Source organism: Salmo trutta, chromosome 35 (genome assembly GCF_901001165.1).
Source record: "Salmo trutta chromosome 35, fSalTru1.1, whole genome shotgun sequence".
NCBI classification, from domain to species: Eukaryota; Metazoa; Chordata; class Actinopteri; order Salmoniformes; family Salmonidae; genus Salmo; species Salmo trutta.
In genome coordinates, this window is record NC_042991.1 from 19,859,587 (window position 1) to 19,870,451 (window position 10,865).

At 40.7% G+C, this 10,865-nt stretch overlaps 1 protein-coding gene and 1 long non-coding RNA gene across 2 annotated transcripts; one reads left to right on the top strand and one right to left on the bottom strand.

Annotated features, from left to right (window-relative positions):
• Positions 1-163: 163 nt before the first annotated feature.
• On the top strand, positions 164-3,461 carry LOC115174813 (protein FAM89A). The gene is made up of 2 exons (XM_029733731.1): positions 164-624; positions 1,253-3,461. Exons 1-2 carry the CDS (start codon positions 373-375, stop codon positions 1,511-1,513), a joined length of 513 nt encoding a protein of 170 aa, XP_029589591.1. The 5' UTR covers positions 164-372; the 3' UTR covers positions 1,514-3,461.
• A 5,973-nt stretch (positions 3,462-9,434) lies between these two features.
• On the bottom strand, positions 9,435-10,376 carry LOC115174816 (uncharacterized). The gene is made up of 2 exons (XR_003871844.1): positions 10,339-10,376; positions 9,435-10,049 (listed from the first exon to the last, which is right to left on the bottom strand). It is a non-coding gene; the product is annotated as an uncharacterized LOC115174816 (long non-coding RNA).
• Between the last annotated feature and the right edge of the window lie 489 nt (positions 10,377-10,865).

Consider the following 10,865-nt stretch of genomic DNA (forward strand, 5'->3'; position numbering starts at 1 on the left):
GGCACGTGTAACTACAACCAGTTTGTAAATCGTACTTTTCCAGGTTTCCTAGTTCCGTCTAGCTCTTGAACGCGGCATACACCGCCTGGATTTGATAGGAAAAAACACTGGTATTAGGTTATGAATATTCAACCTCCCTTTCCTGTCCGTCACTGCGGGTAACGCCCAATCAGCCTCGAACTGTGTTAAAGGGACAGGAAGTGCCAGTTAATCAGAGCTCGAAAGGAGAAGATTACTGGTGTCAACGACTGTTGCATGTTGTTTGTCGGAGATGTGCTTTTCATTCCCGAATGTGGTGATTTATAACGACTAAAACGTATTAAAACTGAAAGTATTGAATTTGTTTGAGTAAAAAAAAAAGAAGGTATAACGATGAACGGTAAATCTGCGAATGGCACAGCGGGCGGAACACTGGCCTCCATTGAGGGGCTACCCCCACTGCCAAAGAGCCTAAGCGGCTTGCTAAATTCAAGCGGCGGGTCTTGGAGAGAGATGGAGAGGATGTATGCAAAGAAAACCATGATCCAAGACGACCTTAGCCGTGGGCGAAACAATTCCGACAATCTGCTTGCAAATAAACCGGCCAACCTTGATGCGGCTTTAGCACTCCTCCGAAAAGAAATGGTAAGAAGTGAAGGGGAGGTGAACAATTTATGATCGCAAACAGGATCGTGGGGGGGGTCCTTTTTATGAGGTGAAATGAGAGTAACAGCTGTTCTGACAGAATCAAGAAATCACTCCATTACTGTTAATTACTTTATGGTCTAATTAGTATCCTAGCTCTTGTGGTCGGCTTTAACATGTAAACCAACAATTTTATACTGGCAGTTGCCAATGTATGTGTGATAACATTTGCAACGTCAGCTAGTAACGGTGCCACAACAACAATGAAACATTTATACATTGTTGCTTGTCAAATTTGATAGCCTACATTCATACCATGCCAGTTTGGTTTCATTTGAAAGCCTACACAATCTATACTGCATTGATTTGTGTGAAGATGTTGCAGTAGGAGTATCTCTTTTGAAAGCTTACAAAAAAAAATTCAGCCTCACTGTAGGCCTATCCTCCAATGGGATTAATATTTGAACCCATAAAATATTTCTGCTTAATTGAAAGGAAAAAATATGGCAGAGGCATGAAGCACCTCTGCCAACTTTTGTCTAATTGCTCACGGTTAGGCATAAGTATAGTATCAAGCACCTGTTTGGGAGATCTTAAAATAATTCTGGTGTCATTTTTATCTTTCCAGGTGGGATTGCGTCAGCAGGATATGTCGTTGCTGTGTCAGCTCTGGTCCCTCCATGAGTCAATCCAAGAGTACAAAGGCAGTTGCCAGGATCTCAGCGCCGGGCATGGGATAGAGAACGGCTACTTTGACGAAGATGATGAATACTACCAGGAGACCAGCACAACACCAACTGACCAACCGGAGGGAAGTGAGGCAACATCTCCCAAAAATGGGACAAACAAGGACTCCTGGCTACAAGACTCTTTCCACATCACCATTTGAGTGACCCAAGAGCTGAGCTGTTTGTTCCTAAGCTTGACTCTACACGTTTGAGGCAATACGCTTTTTATAAAGAGCTGTGCCATGCATTGAGTTTTGCTGGCTTATAGTCCTTTTTCAGCAGACTTTTTTTTCATATAAATTTATACAGAAGTTCATTATTTATTATAAATGTTTTTTCCCTTATTACTATGAACATTTAGAGTTTTCTATGATTGGGTTGTGTGTACTTCCAAGCACCTTGTCATCTTCACAATGTTTACAGGATTGAAATCCCAAACACTGGGACAGTCTTGATAAACAAAATGGATGGGATTCCTGTCCCTGCAATCAGGGGAGGAAATCAACTTTTAGATGGCATGTAGTGGCAGCTGTGACTGGTTTGTGTTGCCTAGGCTGGAGAAAAGTATAAATGCTGGAAATTGCTTACTTCTGGAAGGGTTTAAAAAAACAGGGGTAAGTAAGCATGTGCTTCTCAGAAGCCCTGTCTATGGTGTGCAGACGCCAGACTATGCTTCCTTTCATAATGTGCTGTGGCTCCATACTTTTTCAGTTAATAGTTCTTCAATAAGACTGGGAAGTCTGCATTGTTGAATTAAGTACAGTTGCTTCCATAAACCTTGTTTTCAATAAACAACTCAATACAGGGTACCCATTACCAAGTCAAAGTATGTTGACCCCACTAGGACATGCATTTAGTGCACGTATGGCAATGTTGACTATACTCTCCCATAGCCAACTGACCCCTATCTTGAGTTAATATGCGCACTCAGCATTTAGTTGCATAGACCGTATCAAAATTATTTAACCTAGAAATGCATTCTTTAACTTTGACAATTTTGTGTGTAAACTGGTCCACAATTCATGTGGTTGTGGTACGTAAACCAAAGAGTATATTTGATGCTCATTTGCTGAAATGTATTGGGTTTTAGGAATGATACTGTAAAATGCAATGCTCTTCCTGATGCATCTAGTCTGTTTACTCTCCGAACAATATATCAAGAATGTTTTGTAATACAGGTGGTTGATCTGTTGTTGAGACATATGTTTTCTTCACTGATTTAATGCAATTGAACAATATACACACCAGAGGATGATTGGAGGTCATAAACAGCATGCAAAATGGGGAGTTGAAAGAAAATGTTCACGGTACCTTCTATGCCTCAATGTGAGTGATGATCATGTACTGAATTTTCTACCTCCAGCTTCACTGTAAATGTATATTACCACCACCAGCTGCAAATTGAAAATCTGTATTTAATCAGAACACTAAAAACAATCTCCATTTAGTGCCTTTTTAGGTCTCAGACCTTGGCTATTGTTGTCTGTCCCTTCAACTCACAGCACTTTTCTCAACCTGGTCATGTCTTTTTGACAGTCTCATGGCAAACATGTTGTGCACCGCATACAGCATACTGTAACTCCCGTTACTTGTTCAATTCCCACCTAAAAGGAAACCTCTTATGTTCACCAGTGTCAATAATCCAAATATGAAATGTACACGAGCATCCTGATTAGTTCCTTTTTCATGTAGCAATATCCAGATGTATATGTCTTGATTTCATCCAATCAGAAAGCTGTGTTCTTGTACCATAGTTCATCTCAAATTGTTGCCTCTGAATCTAAATCTACAGACCTAAAGGAGTCAATATAGGCCTCAAGCCAAGAACATTAAACATTGATTTCAGTCTAGTGGCAAGGTCAAGGTGGATGAATCTGTCATCAAAGGAATAATATATGAATTTCATCTATGAATCTGTGGAGGATTTAAAAATATATTATGTTCCCTCAGATACAAAACTCTGTGTATTTGAAGGGTGTGTTTTGTATCAATCCATTCCTCATGTTTGTTATTTTTCAGCGAATGACCATACTACTGTTTTTGGAAGATTATTATGCTCTCATGTGATAGCTATACTTATGGATTTAATAAAATGACTTGATACTCCAATTTGTGTGTTATTCCTGCATGAAACTCATTCAATGAGGCAACTGAACACAACTCTACTTTGTAGCTCTAAAATTAGCTTTAGCTTTACGGGTCAGCACTCACCACTTTTATAGTGTATTGATCACCCTTAGATCATTGCACTTCTTGAGAGTGAATTTAAATAGTTTAGTTTTATAGCTGCCATATAGACATCCTTTGTGTTTTGGAGAATTGTTCACTACAACTTATGCTGTTCATTTTAAAAATGAATCTCTGATTCAAAAGAGGCATCCCTGAAGTTGCTATATAATTTATATTTAACTAGAGATCTAAACTCAGCAAAAAAAGAAACGTCCCTTTTTCAGGACCCTGTCTTTCAAAAATAATTCGTAAAAATCCAAATAACTTCACAGATCGTCATTGTAAAGGGTTTCTCTGTTTCCCATGCTTGTTCAATGAACCATAAACAATTAATGAACATGCACCTGTGGAACGGTCATTAAGACACTAACAGGTTACAGATGGTAGGGAATTAAGGTCACAATTAGGAAAACCTAGGACACTAAAGAGGCCTTTCTACTGACTCTGAAAAACACCAAAAGAAAGATGCCTGGGGTCCCTATTCATCTGCGTGAACTTGCCTTAGGCATGATGCAAGGGGGCATGAGGACTGCAGATGTGGCCAGGGCAATAAATTGCAATGTCCGTACTGTGAGATGCCTAAGACAGCGCTACAGGGAGACCGGACGGACAGCTGATCGTCCTCGCAGTGGCAGACCACGTGTAACAACACCTGCACAGGATCGGTACATCTGAACATCACACCACAGGTACAGGATGGCAACAACAACTGCCCAAGTTACACCAGGAACGCACAATCCCTTCATCAGTGCTCAGACTGTCAGCAATAGGCTAAGAGAGGCTGGACTGAGGGCCTGTTGTAAGGCAGGTCCTCACCAGACATCACCGGCAACAACGTCGCCTATGGGCCCAAACCCACCGTCGCTGGACCAGACAGGACTGGCAAAAAGTGCTCTTCACTGACGAGTCGCGGTTTTGTCTCACCAGGGGTGATGGTTGGATTCGCGTTTATCATCGAAGGAATGAGTGTTACACCGAGGCCTGTACTCTGGAGCGGGATCGATTTGGAGCTGGAGGGTCCGTCATGGTCTGCGGCGGTGTGTCACAGCATCATCGGACTGAGCTTGTTGTCATTGCAGGCAATCTCAATGCTGTGCGTTACAGGGAAGACATCCTCCTCCCTCATGTGGTACCCTTCCTGCAGGCTCATCCTGACATGACCCTCCAGCATGACAAAAAGCCACCAGCTATACTGCTCGTTCTGTGTGTGATTTCCTGCAAGACAGGAATGTCAGTGTTCTGAGGGATTGAGAGCCCGGATCTCAATCCCATTTAGCACGTCTGGGACCTGTTGGATCGGAGGGTGAGGGCTAGGGCCATTCCCCCCAGAAATGCCCGGGAACTTGCAGGTGCCTTGGTGGAAGAGTGGGGTAACATCTCACAGCAAGAACTGGCAAATCTGGTGCAGTCCATGAGGAGGAGATGCACTGCAGTACTTAATGCAGCTGGTGTCCACACCAGATACTGACTGTTACTTTTGATTTTGACCCCCCCTTTGTTCAGGGACACATTATTCCATTTTTGTTAGTCACATGTCTGTGGAACTTGTTCAGTTTATGTCTCAGTTGTTGAATCTTGTTATGTTCATACAAATATATTACACATGTTAAGTTTGCTGAAAATAAACGCAGTTGACAGTGAGAGGACATTTCTTTTTTTGATGAGTTTATATGTACAGCTGAAGGTAACATTTTTATTATCTCATACTGACAACTGAGAAGCAAAGCTTCTGGAATTTGCAGTTTAGGTTAAGTAGAGAACTATTGCACAATATGGCTATGTAAGTGTTTTCTTATCAGGTCAAGGCTCCGTAGACAAATCATGTGATCAACACTGGTGGACCCTCAGATAGTTACCCTGTTACTGTATCTTGTCACAGACAGACAGCAACGGTCAACCATCGTTATATAGCAACCAACCCAGCTGGGCAGGTAAAATTAAGGCAGATCTGAATGAATCCCCTTTTCACACACTCAAACTTCATACACCAGCGTGTCCCTTAGAGTACAATATGAGCTACTTGTATTCAAAGGAGAAGTGGGGGTAAATATTGACTAGCGTCAAGTGCCCTTTTGGCAGTGGTGGAAAAAGTACCCAATTTTCCTACTTGAGTAAAAGTAAAGATACCCTAATTGATAATGTCTCAAGTAAAATTGAAAGTCACCCAGTAAAATCCTACTTGAGTAAAAGTTTAAAAGTATTTGGTTTTAAATATACTTAAGTATCAAAAGTAAATGTAATTGCTCAAATATACTTAAGTATCAAAAGTAAAAGTATAAATCATTTCAAATTCCTTATATTAAGCAAACCAGAAGGCACCATTTCTTATTTTTTTAAGTTACGGATAGCCAGGGGCACGCTCCAACACTCAGACATCATTTACAAACTAAGCATTTTTGTTTAGTGAGTCCGTCAGATCAGAGGCAGTAGGGATGACCAGGAATGTTCTCTTGATAAGTGTGTGAATTAAACAATTTTCCTGTCCTGCTAAGCATTCAAAATGTATCAAGTATTTTGGGTTTCAGGGAAAATGTATGGAGTAGAAAGTACATAATTTTCTTTAGGAATGTAGTGAAGTGAAAGTAAAAGTTGTCAAAAATATAAATAGTAAAGTACAGACACCCAAAAAAACTACTTAAGTAGTACTTTCAAGTATTTTTACTTAAGTACTTTACACCACTGCCTTTTGGAATGCAGCCTGTAGTGAACATGCCTCTGTACTGGGCTGAGCACCTGTTTAAGAGATTGTGGTAGATTAACATAATCTTGATTGAAAGCAAATCCAAGGTATGTGTAATTCTGCCGCTGGGATGGGACAGTTTACAACACAAGCAATGGGCTATGTTCAACTGGGCTGTGCCAACATTCACAGACCACAAACACACTGCTCACCACAAAGCTTTAGCAATTAATGGGAAAGAACACCAATAAATTCCCTTGGTTCTACTAACACCAGAAAACTAATACAGCTCAGGAGTTTTCAGATGTATCCTTGAAGTTTGGTTTTATTCAGAAATATGATGAACACAAAACTAAAAACATCCAAAAATTGTTGATGAACACTTGTATTACTGGCAATCAAATATGGTGTGATTAGAAGCACATATGACCTTTATTGTGACAACAGATGTGCTGTCTGAAACCTTGGTTAACTTGTCCAGAGGGTTTCGAAAAGCTGATTGAGAGCTTACAGCCCAGCTTTGGCACAGAACAGTCAGCTCTCCTTCAGTGATCCTGTCTGACTTTTACTCTCTGCGCCCTGGACCTGGCTGGCACTATCCTCATGAGCTTACACTGAGCTCTTCTTCATCTCCTTCACTGAGAGAGAATTACAACCACAAATTCTCTATTCTTCATGACATCTTTTGTCCCAATGACTCAAATGTTGTTTCCCTTGAACAGTACATTCATGCACTGGTCTCAACATTCTAATGCCTCTGATGTGATTCTTGTTATACTAAACTGATTATCCAGACTCATGATCTACCGCTACACCAGGTTGAATAATGCTGCACTCACTACACGCTTGCTGGAACACTTTCAGCCTTTCTCCATTACCAACTCTGAGCTGGGGACGTTTAGCATGTGTGCTTCAAGGCTTACAACAGGGGTTGAAACCAGTTTGATTTCACAAGCAGTGGAATGTCTTTCAAAACATGGATCTACAATTACCCGCGACCACCTGAGGCCTTTCATAACACGTTCCCCCTGTTTGAAGGCACCGGGCTGGGTCAGCACGTCAGGCATTAGAGATGATTTATTTGAGATTACACATTTGCCGTAAGTGACCGCCACTGCTCTTTAGAATACACATCGCCAATTTACTTGATACATTAGCGTACAGTATGTGTCCGAGGAACATGTGGTGTTTAATCTCTGTTCTAGCATTGTTGTTTACATTTCCATCCACTTGACATGCCTTGTTGTTTGGATAAGGTACCGATACTCACTATTCATTCAAGATACTCCTCTTACTATTTTCTCTCCTTATTCCACGTGCTTGCAAGGCAAGCAGTCTAAAAACAATGACTATTTGTCATCCTGGACCATTCACGGACAGATGCTCAGATCCACTTGAGGTATCCGTGTAAGGATACCAAACAAAACATTTCAAAGCATAGTTCACTCAACGATGTAAAGGCTTGTTACAACTTGTGAGCACAATGTGAACCGAGTTATGGTAGGAATGACAACATTTTATCACTGTACAAAAAGGAGAAACAAAAAATAAGACCAGTTCGAAAAATCTCTAAGGACAAAACAGTGAGTAATCAAAAATATGATTTTATTCACACTGACTTCAGGCTCTGTCTGCATACAATAATAGCATTTTCGGAGGACATTAGTGTGCTTCATACAGTTAAGAAATACCAACAAAGCAACTGGCTTTGGTCAGAAAAAATATAAAGGCTCATACAGTATGTCTGTGTATGCACTACTTAACCATAATGTCTCAAGGGGCCTTAGCACATACATTGCCTTCGGAAAGTATACCCCTTGACTTCTTCCATATTTTGTTGTGTTACAGCCGGTATTTTGTTTTTCAGCCATTTACACAGAATACCCCATAATGACAAACTGAAAACAAGTTTTTAGAAATGTTTGCTAATTTATTGAAAGTGAAATACAGAAATATGTAATTTACATAAGTATTCAAACCCCTGAATCAATACTCTGCAGAAGCACAACCATTCTCAGGTCGTCATAGATTTTCAAGCAGATTTAAGTCAAAACTGTAACTTGGCCACTCAGGAACATTCACTGTCTTCTTGGTAAGCTATTCCAGTATAGTTTTGGCCATTTGTTTTAGGTTATTGTCCTGCTGAAAGGTACATTTATCTCCGAGTGTCTGGTGGAACGCAGACTGAACCAGGTTTTCCTCTAAGATTTGCCTGTGCTTAGCTCCATTCCATTTATTTTTATACTGAAAAACTCCCCAATCCTTAACAATTACAAGCATACCCATAACCTGATGCAGCCACCACTATGCTTGAAAATACGGAGAGTGGTACTCTGTATTGGATTTGTCCCAAACATAACACTTTGTATTCTGGACAAAAAGTGAATTGCTTTGCCACATTTTTTGCAGTATTACTTTAATGCCTTGTTGCAAACAGGATGCATGTCTTGGAATATTTGTATTCTGTACAGGCTTCCTTTTTTTCACTCTGTCAATTAAGTTAGTTTTGTGGAGTAACTACGATTTTGTTGATCCATCCTCAGTTTCCTCCTATCACAGCCATTAAACTCTGTAACAGTTTTAAAGTCACCATTGGCATCATGGTGAAATCCCTGAGCGGTTTTCTTTCTCTCCGGCAACTGAGTTAGGAAGGACGCCTGTATCTTTGTAGTGACTGGGTGCATTGATACACTATCAAAAGTGTAATTAATAACTTCACCATGCTCAAAGAGATATTCAATGTGTGCTTTTGAAAATTTTTCCCATCTACCAATAGGTGCCCTTCTTTTGGAAAACCTCCCTGGTCTTTGTTGTTGAATCTGTGCTTGAAATTCTCTGCTCGACTGAAGGACCTTATAGATAATTGTATGTGTGGGGTACAGAGATGAGGTAGTCATTCAAAAATCATGTTTAACACTATTATTGAACACAGAGTCCTGAACTTATCTTGGCTTGCCATAACAAAGTGGTTAAATACTTACTAACTCTAGATATTCCGATTTTCATTTTTTACGAATTCCACTTTGACATTATGAGGTATTATGTGTAGGTCAGTGACAAAAACATCTTAATTGAATCTATTTTAAATTCAGGCTGTAACACAAGAAAATGTGGAAAAAGTCAAGGGGTGTGAATACTTTCTGAAGATACTGTAAAGCCACCCTCTGTGAACATGTGTGTCAAATGCTTATTATTCCACAGCTCCTATACTCATATAGGCTGCATCACCAAGAGAGTATTGCTCTCTTTTCCTGTACAGCTTCAATGAAATAAAGCATTCAAGGCAATACGTATAATTACTCACTGCAAGTTCTCCCTCTCTCTCTCTCTCTCTCTCTCTGTGACACACACACCAATCTTACATCTGTTCCATATCAAAATATTTGTTGCTTATACACAGCCTGTGGTTTTTGGTATTGCACAGAATAAAGAATATGTTCAATATGTCCTTTCTAAGGTGGTAGGTATTTCACAAATAGCCTCAGGAATGCCCAGTATCCTTATTAACTCCAATACCAACAGAGAGGTTTTTGTCAGTGCTTGACTATATGACTAGGCACACTCCACACAGCACTGATAGTTTCCCCTCACCGCTCTCTGGTCCCGGGTATAATAGGCGCCATTGTAACAGTGTGTTCTTTAGGACCGGCCTGAAACAGGTCACTGGAACGGCAGGATGTCCTGTATGCTCCATGGAAGTGTCTGAAATGCCTGGGCTATGCACGTCTCCAATAGCAGACCCACACACACAGCCAGCAGGGAGAGCCTTCTGCTGCAGTATAGAAGGACTGGAGAAGAGAGGAAATGATCAGAACACAAACATGACAATATGCAGGAAAAGTACTTGTTTTTAACAACTTTACATCATATTAATCTCCTACTTGCTGTAGAATTGAGAAATACTGCCATCAGTACAATAAACTATGAATTTTACAGAAATCCAATATCAATCACATGTATTCATAAAGCCTTATTTACATCAGCAGTTGTCGCAACGTGCTTAAACAGAAACTCAGCCTGAAACCCAAAGAGCAAACAATGCAGATGTAGAAGCACAGTGGCTAGGAAAAACTCAACTAGAAAGGCAGGAACCTAGGAAAAAACCTTGAGAGGAACCAGGCTCTGAGGGGTGGCCAGTCCTCTTCTGGCTGTGCCGGGTGGAGAATATAGTACATGGCCATTAAAGCCAGATCGTTCTTCAAGATGTTCAAAAATTCATAGATGACCAACAGGGTCAAATAATAATCATGGCGGTTATAGAGGGTGCAACAGATCAGCACCTCATGAGTAAATGTCAGTTGGCTTTCCATAGCCGAGCATTTAGAGGTCGAGACAGTATGTGCAGTAGAGAGAGGGGTGGGGGGGTGGAAACCGCAGTTCTGGGACAAGGTAGCACAACTGTTGAAGAGGTCAGGGTTCCATAGCCGCAGGCAGAAATGCAAAAACTGGACCAGCAGCACGACAAGGGCCATTACCCTGTGTATTGTGAAAAACCACAGGGCCACAAAGAGACTAGTGTTTGTGGGCCTGATTGTTGGGTGAAAAAAAACATAAAGCATAATGGTAATGCAGTTTTAGTGAATGAATGGATTCGTTTTGGACAA